The sequence below is a fragment of the Centruroides sculpturatus genome, unplaced genomic scaffold, assembly GCF_000671375.1.
Source record: "Centruroides sculpturatus isolate CEXI.00-Female unplaced genomic scaffold, Cexi_2.0 scaffold704, whole genome shotgun sequence".
Lineage (NCBI taxonomy): Eukaryota > Metazoa > Arthropoda > Arachnida > Scorpiones > Buthidae > Centruroides > Centruroides sculpturatus.
Window position 1 is genome coordinate 82,317 of NW_019384945.1, and position 17,628 is coordinate 99,944.

General features: G+C 28.3%; 1 protein-coding gene across 1 annotated transcript in view; it reads right to left on the reverse strand.

Annotated features, from left to right (window-relative positions):
- The window catches only part of LOC111632193 (protein KIAA0100-like), a 102,112-nt gene that overhangs the window by 78,568 nt on the left and 5,916 nt on the right, over positions 1-17,628 (reverse strand). Inside the window, exons 4-7 of the mRNA XM_023376568.1 lie at positions 15,870-15,915; positions 9,864-9,987; positions 4,074-4,424; positions 2,302-2,382 (exon numbers count right to left, since the gene is read on the reverse strand). Coding sequence (XP_023232336.1) covers positions 2,302-2,382; positions 4,074-4,424; positions 9,864-9,987; positions 15,870-15,915 — 602 coding nt within the window. The remainder of the gene's footprint in view (positions 1-2,301; positions 2,383-4,073; positions 4,425-9,863; positions 9,988-15,869; positions 15,916-17,628) is intronic.

Genomic DNA, 17,628 nt, shown 5'->3' on the forward strand with positions numbered 1-17,628 from the left:
TACCGTTACGTTCGTTGTCTGAATTTTGTTCATTATCCAAGACAAAACTTTTGCAAAATAAAAGTTCATTAACCGATTTGGTCATTAACCAGGATGTTCATTAATCGGGGTTCCACTGTATTTTGCAATTGTCTTTTTGAGAATTATTATTAAATAATTTGAAAAATCTGGTTTGACATTAAATTTTCCTTTCTAAATTTTGTAATCTCATTGGCTTAGTGATCTACTAGACTCAGCAGATAAGCTACATCAGCCATTTAGCAAAATAATTCTTACTACATAGTTATGTTTCCAAGACCAATGGTAAACAATATGGAGCAAAAAATGAGTAAGCAAAAGCAGGGGAGGAATTTGAATGTTGCCTAATATATATTAGATTTAATACTATCTACAATATTTTAATTCATGTACTTTATAATAAAAAGTTATTAATTATTACATTATATTAAGTGCATTTCACTAAATTCTAACAATTAACTTAAAATTGTAACTTTTTAAATCAAAATAAGGTTCTTGAGATTTACAATTGCTATACAATATTATAAGCAGAGCCGTAACTAGCTATTCCTGTGCCCTGTGCAAGAATTTGCATTTAGGCCCCTTAATTTATTTGGTTTGGGAAAATAATAAAACAAATATATTACAATAGATTTTTAATAAGATTTATTTTAGTTGAACTTTTCTGGCTTTTGTTTCGGCAAATTCATTAATTACATGATCATAATTAATATTTTTAATGATAATGTATTCTATTGAAATAATAGAAATATTGGACATTCGTTCTTGCCCGATAGTTGATCATAAATAATTTTTTATTAATTTTAACTTGCTAAAACTTCTCTTGCACAAAGCAATAGAAATGGGAAGAGTTAGAAATATTTGAAGAGCAACATTAATATTTGGGTAAGACTCAAACCAAAGTCATGAAGAGCCTGTAGAATATTAAGCGGAGATGCAGTTTCTATATTTTGTATAAGAGTCGTTACTTCAAACTTTCAATTTCACTTGTAAATTCATACATTTTTTAATCTTTGCTATATTTAATAGCGAGATCTGCAGCTGATTTTTTTAAATCAGTAACATTCATGTATTGTAAAGAAGAGACATACAGAAAGCAAAAATCAGCCTTTTTTTCAGTAGCATTTTAAAGACCTCGGAGACCCCATCGAGGCCCTACTTGGCCGCATAGTTCGCTTACCGCTTAATCCGCTGTTGAGGTATACAACACATATGCGTACCACTACAAAGCAAAAAGTTATGTCAGAATTTCTGCATGCCTTTTACAACCTCGAGACTAAGATTTTATTTGAGAGTTACCACGTCTTCTATTTACCAATTAAAAAAATTTTTGAGCAGATTTGTTTTTCTTACAAAATGTTACCTTTACAGATTTCTAGCTCTGCACACTGTAGATAAATCTAGAAATACAGTTTTGTATATCATAATAATATTAGTCGTTGCCAGAGAGCTCTATAGAGAAAAAAATCTATAAATTTCAAAACTATAAACATAAATTTAAATTTCTCAAAAAATAAACAAACAAAATTTCAAAAGTCGCTACTTTTGGCTGATTTGTCTGAGGTCTCCGCTATCTCACTACGTCCCTCTAAAAGTCGCCACGGTTGGGAACACTGGTGAGCAGACATCTAGGGTCTAAATAAGGCAAAATGTAATCGCCAATAAAAAGGAGGAAAAATTTAAGATTTAAAACTATAATTTCTTGTGAACAGCAGTTTGGGCCCCCCTTCCAAGTGGGCCCTGTGCGAATGCACCTGTTGCACCTGCCTAGTTACGGCTCTGATTATAAGATCTGATCTTTTTAATATTATGTCAAGATTGGTTTAAATAATCTAAACTAAGATCATCCATATTGAAACTGGAGCCAATCAACCATCTTGTTTCTTTGCTAATCTACAGAATAAGTTTTAACTGTCCAAAATTGACCAGTTAACTTAGCTGACAGTTTATTCTAAAGATTTATACTTGTGCAAATTTTGTATATTAAAATGTATTTAATCTTGAGATTAAAACTCATGCTAGTGCTCATGCTATAATTACTGTAAAAATATTTGTATAATCAATGAAATTTTACCATTAAAACAAATGTTGTAATTTTATATTTTAGCATTAGTATAACTTATATTGAAGACTCCCATTATTTAATACAGATTAATTTAAAATTATTACATTATCTCATCAATAAAACCGGTCTTAAATGTTTAAAGTTTTTACTTTATTATATATAAAAATGATTAGAAACAAAACAATAAACAAAAATATTTTTATATAAAACCAAATTACTTTGTCTTCATAATCAAACTTGACAGTTCTGAAATTTAACACATAGTTCTTTATTTCTGAAGATTTTAGGCACTGAAAAGGCTGAAAAATAAATAAATGTACACATTAGTAATTTCTTTAACTAGATAAATATAACTTAAAGTTTAACAGTCAATAAGAATTGCTAAATTTAATGTCAACCTATATCTGTCTTACTAATGTTTATTTTCACTCTAACATATATATCCCATTCCCTGTAATCCTACTCAAGTACAGTTTTAAACTTGATGACATCTGTTTAAAATGGTCAAAATGTTTAATACTTAATTGCTTCTTGTTCTTTCTTTCGTTGTTTGGAAATAAGCACAAAATTGTGATGCAGAACTTATCACAAAGAAACACTATTTGATGAATAAAATAGACTTTATTTTGTACAACAGAAATGCCTAAAGGTTTTACGTGTTTTTCTACTTTTTTTAGCAAGTTTTTATTTTATGTTTTACAGTTTTACTAGTATTTACCCCTTTGTTTTAAATACTTTGTTACTCCAACAGTCACTTTTAAATATCAGTTTAGTTTTATCAATTTGTACAATAAGGACTGAAGAGGGGCAAACAGCCCAAAATGCATTTTTGTTGTACAAAATAAAGACTATTTTATGCATAAAATAGTGTACCTGTGTGATAAGATCTACATAGAAATTTTGTGCTTACTCCCAAAGATCAAAATGTTTGTTCACCAAAAGTTCTTTCTGAATTCTAAGGTTCTTATTTTTTTAGGTTTTTTTTTAAGCTAAATAAAATGTACATACAAAATGTTAAAATTAAAAAAGAATTAGTATTAAATATAAATAAATTAAAATTTTAATATATTAAAAATGAAATTTTAAAGAAATGCACAAAAATTGAATTTATTTTCTTTCATGAAACTGAATTGACTCCATTTTCTATGATTGTTTTTTAAAAACAAATCACAAGCATAACTATTGATGTATCTGTATTGCGCTGTACGGTACAGTACATTAAAGTAACAGTTCTATTTTTGTGTGCATTGAACGTTAATAAAATCAATATACTGCTAACTAGATTCTGGGAATATAAAGAAATGTGTTACAATAGAACTAGGTTGTATTAGGACAGTTTTATTCTTTAATCATAAGTTGTTAACTGAATAAATCTAGTTAGCTTAAGCAAAATTGAATTTATTTCGTGTATTTTTATTTAAATTTTCATTGAAATCCTACTGTTTATTATTATAGTTGATATTTTATCAGCTAAATAAATCACAGTATATAAAGAGAAAATAAAAATTAAATAATGATCTGCAGAATTAGTTGTGCTCAAATGCTTCTATTCAAATTAAATCATGATTTAAATAACAACTCTTCCTTTCAATAAATTCATTAATATTACAATTCTAATCCTACATTTGGATAAAGATCTACAGAAAATGTAACTTTTTCAATGGAAAATGATGGTAAATATTAGTGAATTGACAATTGCAACAATATTATAGTTTATTATATCTTAAGATAATAAAGTCAAACTATCCACTGTAAAGAAGTAACTAATACACTTTTAACAATGGTAAGGTTGGAAAAGAGCTAATGTTTTCAACCTAGTTAACAAGAATCATCTTATATCTGTTCACACTTGATGATGACCCACTAACTAACTAGTCAAAAACATTGTCATTTCTCAAACTTTACCTACTGTTAAAGATGTATTGTGTTACATCTTCATTTTTGAGCACATTATTTAAATATTTTGATTAAAAATTGTTGTCATTCTTACCTTTTTAGGTTGAATAAAATGTTGTACTTTTAATCCATCGAGCTCAAATTGCATTCTTAAAATTGATTTTTCTACAATGAAGGAATCTATTCTAAATGCCAGAACTGTTCCAGCATTACTAACAGCAAAGATGTCAGTGCTATTCAGTTTTAGTTCTACATTAGAAAAATGTATGGCAGAAGAGTTTTTTTCTTTTTCTCTCAGAATAATCTTATTGTCTAAACAACTGCTTGACTTTTTAAAATATAAAGATATTTCTTGAATGTTCTTTGATAGTGATGGAGACCATTCAAGCTTTGTTCTCTCCATTTTGCATTGAATGCTAAATGCAGATGCAGAATCATTCCAAACCTTTTAAAAATAATTAAGAATATATTTATTAAATAGTATATTAATAATTAGATTTATATTAATATATATTTAGATATAAATCTAAAATAACATTATTATTATTATTATTATTATGTTGAGTTTAGTAGGCTATACTCAGTTGACACTGGTTGCTGTGTACTATGCTGGACCAGAGTCAAAGCACAGCATGACAAAACAAGACAAAAATTAAATAAGTGTGTCAGTTTGTGTGTCTGTATTCAGGAATTTCCTAACAAAATGACATGTATTCAATATGGTGGCCTTAAGTATAGTTTTAGTCCTCTCCTTTATTCTTTGTTTCTTCTTCTTTCCAGAACTTTCCTTTCTAACACTTTTTCATTGGGTGGGGTGACCGATTCTTTGAACCATGGAGAACAATGAAAGAAAAGAGGCTCTGGGGCAAGTAAGATAAGGGAAGGACATTCTTTGGCCCAGATCTCAAGGTGGACAGATGTCGAATGTGGTGCTCCAGGTTGCAAATGGCAACGACTGGAGAATTTGAGAGTTTGAGAAGAGAATTGGAGAAACCTAGTAATTAGGTGCAAGGAGAAACCTAGTGATGATGACGACGATAGATTTTTCAGAAAAAGTTCAACATGACATCCCACCCAAAATTGTGAATTCCAGCAAATCCCAAGTATTTCACTCCTTACTGTACTGTATTTTCCTTGATTCTCTACTCCCTATCATCTTTTTTTCTTTCCCTAGTTTTAAGCTAGCGCACAAGTATTAGTCATAGTTTTTGGTTATCATTTATACTTGTTGTGAACGGTACATTTTGTCATTGTCTGCAGAAATATTGTTTGACACCGTATTGTAATAAATTACTGTGGAGTTGGAATCTAAAAAAAAAAACCTGTTCATATACACGAAATAAAGTACTTTGTTTGACCATACTTCACTTAGTGTTTTTGATACGTCTTTCCTTCATTGGTCTACGTATATTTCATGTGAACATCACATTATAATGTATGTGATTTTATTGTGTTTATCAACAAGTGTGATGTCTGACCTGTTATGGTAAATTCTTTTTTCTGTGATTGTGGCTCTGTCACAATACATTTTGTGTGTGTTGTTTTCCAATACTGTCTGTGGAATGTATTTGTAGTATGGTTCGTGGATGTCTAATAATTTGTGTTTCTTTGCAAGTTCTTGGTGTATTATATTTGCTACTTGATTATGTCTATGTAAATAATCTGCCTATGCCAAGAGCTTGCAACCAGCGGTGATGTGGTGTATAGTTTCTGGTATGATGTGAAATTTTCTGCATGTATCATTTGTGAATGTTATATTTTTGAGTAAATGTGTTACCAAGTTTCATCTATTTGCAAACTACAGTTACTGCAAATTCTCTCAGGGTCTATTATTAGTCTACTGTTATACATCAAAATATAATTTTGACTATATCTTAGCTGCAGAATTAATCATTTTATATGGCAATTTATGTCCATAAACAAATAATTCTCACACATATAAGTTGTTTTAAAAATACTGATATGATATAATTCAAAATGCTTGTTGTTTTCCAACAACGACCAATATTCTTGTATGCTCTGTTCGCAACACACTTTTATAATTAATGTTTAATAAGTTTTGATCAAATGAGGATTTCAAACAACCATAGAAATAAGAAACTGTGTCAATTTAACAGATTTTTCAATGCGAACATCCAATTATGTATAATTATCCATCATTAAACACAATTTATACAGTTTGTTATATGCTACTTTATCATGTTATCATGTAGTTTCAATAGTCTAATCCAAAAAAGAAACTATTGCTTTTATTATTAATACTGATATTCTAGAAACATCAATTCCAATTGCAACATATAAGCTAGAATTTTATGGTATATTTTATGGTTCTTGCTTTATATTTCAAAGATTTAAAGCAAGAACAATTTTCATTTTATTGTGATAAGTAATTGCCCATATAGGACAGCATAAAATAGTACAGATGAAATCATTGAGTAAAATAATTTCATATAAATATGAGGAGAATTAATATTAGCTTTTGAAAGAATAGGTCTAATAGAACCCAGTGCCATTTTAGCCTTACAAATACCATAATTTTTAGCCTGTAAAAACTGTCCAGATGACAAAAATAATTATTAAAAGACCATCTCTCTCTTGGTGATAGTCTACGATCTTTCTTAAACACCATCACTTTTGTCTTTGAGACATGTTAATCCATAGTCACAACAGAATTCCTCTAGGATTGTGATTTTCTTTTGTAACATTTGTGGAGTATCAACAAAAATTAGTGTCATCAACATACATTATTAGTATATGCAACTTGACCAGAGAGAAATCTCAGGTAGGTCAGATTTAGCAAGTTGCCCTATCAAAGCATTAACATAAATAAAAAAGCAGATTACCCAATGAACTTTTACATTTAAAACTATTAATTATTTGCCAAAATATTTTAGAGTTATTGCATGTCACCAATCTGCTATTTAAGTTCCAAAAATAAGACTGTTTTTTCTTTTGGCATTATAATTTATATTTTTAATTAATTTTTATATGAAATATAACATTCACCTGTATTTAATTTTTTCACTTTCTTAAACAATTTCCATAGACAGATTTTTTTCTCATGGATTAACACTCGTTATCATACCATGCATTTGTTGTATGCCTTTTAGAAGTTACAGCTTTCACGTATTTATTAATTTTATCATGCTGCCACCACTAGAGGACTATTTTAACTTTTTTGCATTGCATGGTGGACGAGTAGCCTACAATAAAAGGTCGACTCCACTGTGGAATCGTTATTACCTCAACAGCATGTGAAAGGACCAAATGAAATAGACTCTTCCAGTATATATAGTCTACCAAGAAATATATTTTTTGTAAATTTAAATTCATCCTGGCAATTTTTTTAATACACAAGACTGTTATTTTCATAAAAATGATAGAGAAGTTGCCCTGTATTATTAAAAATAGTAGAATCCTTTGAAACTCTCGAGGTAATTTGTCGATCACCAGAAAAAGATGACAAATAATCAGTGTGTCCCATTCTAGCATTAAAATCTGCACATAAAATCAAGTTAGTTCCATATAACAAGTGGTATTCTGTTAATAACAAAGTATTCTTGAAATCAACATCATAGTTATTATCAGACAGAATATAGGACACTATTAACTGAATATTGGTTAACTTTTTGCTTTTTAATTGTAAAATCAATACAAATCATGTCTGAAATATCAGTTTAACCTTACATACTGTATTTAATCTAAATCCGACAATTAAACCTCCACTGGTCTTCCAGGTCCATCATGGCTATGAGATATCTAATGATAAATTTTGTAATCATCAGAGAACATTAATTCAACTAGCCATGAGATATCTAATGATAAATTTTGTAATCATCAGAGAACATTGATTCAACTAGCAAAGACACATACCATGTTTCTACCAGTCAAAATATATCCATTTTGTATATCAGATTCCAGAAATTAGGGAAACAGTATTTATTATGTAAACCTGCAATATTGTAGAAGAGAAGATTCATATTATCATCTTTATCCAAATACAGATCATCATATTGATCATTCTTGTCGTTTATGTTATTAAGATTTTATCATTATAAATTATATTCCTAAAAATGACTGTTCTCCATCTGTCTGGAAAATTTCACCTTTGTAATTACAAGCAAATATCTTATCTATAATTAGTCTGTTATATTGCAGTTTGACATTCTTAGCTTCTTTTAAACGTATTTCTTTTTCATACAGTCTTAGTTTGTTTCTGACAGCTCTGGTACTCGATGAATAGCCATCACTAATGAATATATTTAGGTCTTTTAAATTACTAACATTTTTATGAACTTTTAATTTATCTTCAAAATCAAACAGTTCACAAATAACCAGTCTTTTTGTATTAGGTTTAAATTTTCCAATTCTAAAAGCACACCTAATATTGATATCTGTAACCTTTAATTTATCATTGAAAAGTTTTTGAACTTCAACTGAACAATCGTCTGATTTATCATCATCCTCTATGCCTAAGATTACAATATTATTCCTTCCTTCACCTAATTTCATTAACTTTTCTTGCAGATTACTACAGATTACATTAATTTCTGTGTTTGATTTGTCACTTTTAACATAGCCTTTTTCTCTATCAGTTTCAAGGACGAATAGACTAGATTCGACATCTAAAATTGCTATATCTATATGCTCAATCCATGCTTGCTTTCTGTCTAAACAGTTCAAAAGTGTTTCTAATTTACTATTTGAAGAGGCTTGCAGTTTCAACAAAAGTCAAATTCGTTCTTGAATGTTAATCTCCTTTTCAGCACTTATATAAGACAAGACTAATTGTTCCATTGACTCACCTGAGGCATTTTCTTTGCTTCCAATTCATTTTCTTACATTCTGTGGTGATCTGTCTTGAGATAGTGGCAAAAAGTTTTCCTTTTTTGAGACAGAAATCTGACATTTTTCCAGAAGAAAACAAAAGTGAATCAGATCAAAGAGAGGAAAAAAGTTCACTCCAACAGCCACGACAGTCAGACAGCACCCCTCAACAAAATATTCACAAGACACTTGTAACCCAAATACAAATCAAAATGTAGTCAATACACTGTCCTATTTCACATGTTCCTATTTGGATTATGCTTACTGTGATAGTAAAAACATGCTTCTTCCTCCATCATTTGGGGTAAATGCAACAAGCAGCAGCCAAACTTTTTGTATGATAAATTTTGCATCCATCTCTAGAAAAACACAAATTTGAAAATACAGATTCTGCAAATATGGAAGCCTGACTGTACTGTACAATGATACTTTTTAGCACATCTAGAATTCTCCATATTTACATTTAATAAACTAATATTTTCTAAATAAAAAGTTTCTTACATTTCAACAAATTACAAAATGGTAAAAATACACTGACTACTCATTAGTTGTCAAAAACTAAGCAATTTACTAAATTATTATAATTGATCTTTGTCACATGTTTAATTATATCATTTTTTATTATATTGTAAAATCTTTACTATCATCATTAATTAACTGAGTAACTCAAGACATCAGCACATCACAAGTTGTATGGTCTGTCATAATTACAGTCATTTTGTTGATCAGCCTATCCATAGTCAAGTAACACAAATAAATGTTGAAAAATGCTGCCCCAATTCATACTGCTCATAATAAATCATGAGGATCTAGTCTAGGTTTGACTTCAAACTCTCCAAACCTTACAACATTATCAGTTTAATATTAATTGGTAAGAAATCAAACTAGAATAATTATTAATCATAATTAGACTCTGATTATATTTATCTTGCTAAAAATTTGTTTTGATTTTAAAATTAATGGATCTATAGCTAAATTTTAACTATTCATTTATAAAATTATTTCCATACAAAACTGTTTGTTAATCACTTCTAAAAAAGCACATTAAATAACATACTTTTAAAATTAATAATCCTAATGTGAAAGGACTATTCCAAACGTGATCACTGAATATTTCTTCATTTAATATTTCCCTTGCTTCACCAATTCTACACCAAGATGCTTCCAGTAATAATTCAGAACTACATAAAAATAATTAAGTAAATTCATCTATCTTCATTAGAAAATGAATAAAAAATTTAAATATATATATTTAACACATTAACACCTTATCTTTACTGAGANTGATAAACTTGAAAAACTTACTTGTGTCAGTGAAGTTCCAATACCAAGTTTTAAAGTTATTATCACTATAACAATATTTTTCTCTACTGTTTTTACAGTAACGGAGTGCTGAACGAAGTTAAATTAAAACACCTTATTAAATTTAAAAAAGTACTATTAAGCAGCAATAAATTTAAACAGTTATTCTTTTTTGTAGATCATAAAATCAATTAGTAGCAAAGTTGTATCAAGAAATGAAGATTCATAAGATTTTTTCAGTGTATCTTACAATTATAGGCCTACTTTAAAATTAAGTTTTAGATTAAAATACAAGTTGTTACATTTTAATTATAAAACATTATTATGCTGCATTCTCTTAAGCGAGAGGCCTGGGGCGGCTCTGGATATAGAAGAAGAATATGCCTCTATCTATTGTTGTAGAGACGTATTTCTTTGTTAATATATTGGCTATATATAGTATACACTTTTGCGTCATTTTGTACAGTACATCTTGTGATTTTACTCTCTCTCTCTCTATTTCTGTGGGCACTAAGAAGCCTTTTTCAGCTGGTTTCATTTGATTTCATATTGGCTTCGGCCAGGTCACATAGGGTAGTTAGTGATGAGCATATCAGGCCATTCTCCGAAAAATTCCTGGGGTTTTTTTGATCGCCAAAATTCGTTCGTTCATCAATTTTTGTAAAGTTTGTAAGAAATGAAATAATCATTGTAAAGTCTAATTGCTGTCTTGACTGATTTTTGAATCATCCTACAGTTTTAATAGATTTTTAATTTTCAAAACTTACTTCCTCAAGTAAAACAATGGTTTAACATAACATGTTTCCGAATTAGACAATTTAATAGTTAAAATTCAACAATTAATTAAACTAACAATGTTATATGTAGGAGCTGATTTATTTATTGGCTGCGCAGGGTCTAGCTGAATCACCTTTCATGGTTTTTCTCGAGTAAAACCGGGCATTCCCTCTAAAGATTTCTGTATTTGCTATTGGTTATATGCAATTTAAACGTCTTTTAGTTTGACATCTTCACTTTTCGATACTTTCCATCTATTTTGATGGAATTCTATATAAAGATATTCCGGCTGTTTTCACTTAAATATATTGAAAAATTGTATTTTATCCTTTCAAAGTCGATATCCCTATTTTTTGTAAGTGTTATTTGGCTTTAAAACTTTCTTTCTATGATCAGATTATACGTTTCGTGAAGATTTTGAATTAAAAGTAATCTTTTAGATATAAAATAACAACCTCTTTATATAGAATGTTTTAATACAAAATTAATTTGTATATAGATTTATCTGTAATTTTTAAAGCATTTTTCTTTAGCGTAAAACACACCGATGAGAATATAAAAATGACCGGTGTTTAGAGGTGGTAGTTATTGGGGGTTTGACTGTATAAAATTATGGAAAACTCTACGTGGACAGGGTATAAAACCACAGAACAATGGACGTAGATGGCCCAAAGTATAAAACACCTTGAAAAAAATGAGTGTAAATGGGTATATTGCATAAAATAAGATATGCCAATTAAATTTGTATGAGCTGTGTTTTGACTGGATAACGAAATTCATTTAATACTTTTCTCTTTACACATATTCGTTTAAATTATTAGTTTATTTGCATTTTAATCAAATTAATCATAATTAACTACAAAAATGCAGGAACAAATATACCTAAACATATTTTCATTGTAGATCTTTATTGCTATATACCATATTTACTTGTGTATAAGACAACCTCGCATATAGGAAGAGGTGTGGCTTTAAAGATCAAAATAAAGGAAATTAGATTTTTTTTTTTTTTGTTTGTAAATAAAGACACAGTTGTTCCAAAAATTATTTTGAAAACCACCATTTCATTACGTGTTATAGAAATTAGATTTGTTAATACAAACCTAATTTTATTTTGCTTAATCACAAATAAAATATCAAATGCATGTAAATGCACACATTGTCCCGCAGAAATTACTGGCATTTTAAACTTTAAGGAAAACTCTTGTAAAATCGACAACATAATTTATTCATGTGAAGCTAGACAATCAGGAACCTTTTTTGCCAATTCTTAACATTCAAATCCATTCTCCATCAATTACACTCATGAGTTTCTCTGAAATTTGATTTCCGAATAATCATCCGTTTTCATGTGGGAATGGATTAAAACTCATAATGGGCTTCCGTGTGATTTTGGAATTTCAATTTGGAATTTAATTCAAAAACTTTGCTTTTCCTACTGCTATTCATCTTTATTCCTGACAATACACAAGAACGATTGAAACGACCCAGATAAAATACTTTTTTTTTTAAACACCAGAGAATGAGCACCCGGTAAAAAATGCAAATACATGGTTACAAAAATTATTGCAAAAATGCAAAAAATCCTTCACTCACACGTATAGAACAACCTAGGTTTTTGAAGCAGTGAAAAATGAATAAAAAACCTCATCTTATATGTGAGTAAATACGGTATATATACATACATACTTTCGTATGTTTTTAATACAAAATCCTAGTACTAAAAGAACTTTTAAAAGTAATTCATTTAGTTTTAAGCAGTGAATAGTCTATAAAGGAAAGCTCCATTACTGTTTAACTGTGTGTTCCTGTAGCATAAGAAAAACATATTGAAAAAAATTCTAAATTATCTTTGTGTTTGTCTTCAAAATTACACATATTATTGAATATCTGTTTAGAAAACAATTTTTAATGTTTTTATCTTGCTTTTTAAAGGCCAAAAGCTAACAATTGAATGTAATAGGAGAGCATGACAAGGAAAACTCTCTCTCTTTAGTGACAAGATAGATTACACAAAATCAAAGATAAGAATCTGAATGTGTAATTGTAGAAAAATTTTTTGAATTACACAATAAGATTCTTATATTTGATATCAACTATTCTAACTAATTCAATTTTCTCATAATTCATTCACAAACCAATTAACAACTGTTGGAGTTATAAATTTTGATTAAAATTTTATTCTGATTTTCTGATCTAACTTCATAAAACAAAGTAATTACATTGTCAACAATACATTTGTTGACAAAGTAATTACAGAAGGATACTTTGTCAACAAATAAAAGAAAACGCAGTATGTGAATTCATAAATCTTGGTTATGCAATGCATAGTACTAAAAAAAGGGATCTAAAAGTTAAAAAAAAACTTATTTTAATGACTTCTCAAGATAGTATAAATTTTTTAGTAAATTTAAGAAATTTTAATTCTAATAGAATGTTTATATTTACTTTAATTAACACAGTTTTGAATTAAATTTATTTATTGCATAATTTAAGTCATTATATTCAATGAACAGGTTTAACCTTAAACACAGTATATTGTATAATTTAATGTATCCAAATCCAGTTTATTTAACAATTTAACAAAAAGATTCTGTTATCTGAGTTTTTGATTATTCAAGGTATTCTCATACAATCCTCATTACCTTGAATAATTGAAACTATTGTACAATATTATTGTTTTTTTTTAACTTTTTCTATCAATTTTAAATTTAATATGTAAGTGAGCTCTGTTTTAGAAGGAAAAAAGAAAAATACTATTTTTCCATGTATTTTCCTCATACCATTTTTAAAACAGTTTGTATAATTAAAACACATTGTGAGGCCCACCATTTCCTCCCAAAATTGTTGTTATTGTATATATATATTTATTTATTTATTTATTTATTTGTGAATTGTTATTTACATTATCTGTATAATTTTAGTTTTAATCACTTTATTTTAATCTCTTTGCTAATAATGTATTCGTTTTAATTAATCACTTAAATTTTATTGTATTTTAAACTCTGTGTATTTTATATCCTTTTTTTTTTGCTCTGTCTGGCTGTGTAAAGAACAACTGTTAGCTATCAGACAAGACGCCCTTTGGACCCACATCTCATAAAGATGTGTATGCAAATATGACACAGAGATTGTTTATCTATCAACCAACATTGTAAAGGAATTTCGCCTATTTTTCCGATTTTAGGGAACTCTCCCTTTTCCAAATTTTCAGTAATATCCATTTAAAATAATTTAGAGAAACAAATTAGAATTAAAAATATTTATCAATTAACTGTTATAAATCTCACAACATGCGAAGGAAAAGATGAGGAGGGATGCCCGTCATTTCCCCTTTATTCGATGGTGTTATATGACCAATGGTATGCTATCCATGTCACATGGACGCACATCATTCTTCATTGACAGAGGAGGAGAACCATTAGATGACCAATCATACATTTTACAAATTATTTCACCTTCCTCTGGAACAAAAGCACGATTGATCAAATACAAAGAATAAAATAGAAAGAAGTGACGAAAATTAACAGAGTGCGACAGGAATAAGAGACTGACTGACTGGCCAGACAGGGGATTGACTGTAGAAGAGACAACTGACCTAGTGAATGACCAAGTAAAGGGGAAAGAAGACAAAACAGAAGAAGAGAACAGGGAGAGAAAGTGAAGAGAGAAGAGAAGACAACTTTTTTCCCGGTATGTTGTGAGTCACACAGTTCAGATCCCCCGTTAGGTATCCTCTTGTTTTATGGACAGAAATAGGCCAATTTCCTAAATCAGATTTTATAATTTTGTTCAGAACTTTGTTTTTGGATAACAAACTCTTGTTATTTGTACTTGACTCTGCATTCATCCTCCTGAGAGGCTCATTCCTGGACTTCGGAGTGACTCTTACCCTCACACCTTGCTTTTTTGTCTAAATCGGTGGTGTGTCCGACAAAACACATCTGGTGGCAAGACCCTACCTCAAACTTGCATAATCTAATTTTTGATGGCCCCAACCCCCACAACATGTAGGTGTTTTAATATACAAACTCCACAGACTACACCTTTCTGTCTCTCCTGTATATTTTATTTTATGCATATAATTATATTTTTGTTTGTTTATTTATTTTTTCAGTTTATATATTGTATTTTCATAACTTATAACAGGGATGGGCAACCCACAGCCCACATTAATACTTTTTGTGGCTCTTGTCGCATAAAATATGAATAAATATATCAATTTTCCAGCTTAAGATAAAGTACACAGAAAAAATTCAAACATTATTTTCTACAACTTATGTATGTGAATACTGTAGTTTTTCTCACAATGAATTTAGTAAAAATTAAAATAAGAAACCAGCTAACAGACTCACATCAAAACTAATTTAAAATTAGCAGTGACTAATATTTAACCAAAAATTTCAATATATTACATTTACATCAGTTCCGGAAGCTAAATTAAGTATACTTATGCTATATTATAATTAAACATAAATAAATAATTGTGATTTACCAGCATTTTTTTCTCTTTGTATGCAGCCCATGTCAGTTCAAAAGTTTTGAAATGTGGCCCTTGCATAAAAAAGGTTGCCCATCCCTGACTTATAGTGTATGGTACTAACATTTAAATGCATATTCTGGAATGTTTTAAATTTTTCCATTCTATTCAAATGCAACCATCATTCATTTTATAAGTTTATCCTGAAGAATGTTGGTTAAATATAGCTGAAAACATTAGATATTAAAGTGATTAATGCATTTTAAGGTATTTTTGGAGTGGCAGTATTATGTTTTGGAAGACATTCTCATGGGCATCTCTATGCATTTTGGATAATGCATATATACTTTCATAAGCAATTTACATTATGACATTATGAATAACTGAATAATTTATAATGGAATCAAATTTTGTAAGCAAAACCAATGAAAAGCCTTAAATAATAATGCTTTATATTACTAATAAATTATATTTTAAAATAAATAAAATTAAATATTTTCTTACTTTAAGATTCCAATACCAACATCTGAGGAGATATTTCTGTCATCATCTAATTAAAAATTACTATACTTAATATCACTACAAAAAATATTAAAAATAAATCTATCTAATCAAAAATATCATATAAAAATTATTATTATTTCTTTTGGGTTTTATTCAATTTCAAGTTATTGATATTCAACTAATAGAAATACAGTAAAACCTCTATTATCCGGACTAATTGGGGATGAAGGTAGTCCGGATAAGGAAAAATCCGGATAATCGAAACAAATACTTTAATTTGTCTATTAATGATAATACAACACGTTTTCTTTTCAATGACATATCGGTAATATTAAAAGTAAATACTGTATTTAAATCGTGATCAAATTTTCANTGAATCAAAAAATTCTTGCTATCTTTTTGTTCATTTCTTTTAATGCTAGCATTCTGTGAATGTCTTACTGTGTAACTTTAAGAACTACATGTAGTTACTAACCATGATTTAATAATTCTGTTAATTAAATTCTTATTTTTTTTGATGTTACTATATATTTCTATCATTAAACTGAAAAATTTGAATTTCTAAACATTAATAATATTCTAATATATATAATAAAGATGCATTTTTGAAAAATCATCTTAAAAATCTGCATAGTATTGAGGTATTTTAAAAGCAATGTAATTAGTACATCTACATTATCCACAGTTGTATTACCTAAATAATAAAATAATAAAAAGTTGTGTGTTGAAGTATAAAAGTTTCATTATTATGAAGTATAAATATTTCAGTATTAACATACTTCTCATTAAAATTATTATTACATTATAATCTAGATATTTTTAAAAAATAGCCTGTTTCATAAATATAATAATTAATAATAAAATAAATACTATGAAATTTGAACTAAAGGTAGGCAGTTAAGCCACCATCTTGTACTGAATCTATAATTACATTAATTATTAAATTTTAATAATTTAGTCAACTCTGGAAGGGTTCTACTATAAATTTATACATTTTAAAATAAATTTTGGATGAAAATTCACTTAAATTAATTTTTGTTTTCATTGAGTTTTTTAAATATAATTTTTGTAAAAAAGTTTATATATATACAGTTGAATCTTGATAATCTGGACACTTAACAACCTGATACCAACACATTTGATAATTGATGAAAAAAGGCAGCCCACCACTAGTCAAATGGATAAAATAACTGAATGCTAGTTGTCAATCATTGATTCACACCCAACCAGCAAGTGGAGTGAACCATATAGAGGTTTCCAGATTTTATTAGCATGTCTAACATGTACTGTAAATAGGAGCCAGTGTCTCATGAAAGCGCTTTCAGGAGGCATTCCCTTGGCAAATCACCCTTGTTTTCAAGTATGTTCTTAATGGGAAAGAAAATTGAAGTTATATACGTAATTTCTTCATCCATATTGATTCTTAGTAATCCAAATGTTTTGATAATCTAACACTATTCCAGTCACAAGCTTGTCAAATTAGCAAGAGTATACTGTATATATATATAAAAAAGAAAAATTTTTATATAAAAACTTTTCTTTTTTTTTTAAATTAAAAATTTTGAGATTATATTAGACAATCTAATAAATAAATCAAATATAATTAAAACCATTATTACAACTGTATTACCATAACTCTATTATTAAAAAAGTCACAATTTTAAACAAACATTACATTATATGTTTTTTTTTTATCATCGTCAGATACTAAAATAGAATGTTAATTTAAGGAGTTTAAACTTAACATTCTCTTTGGCTT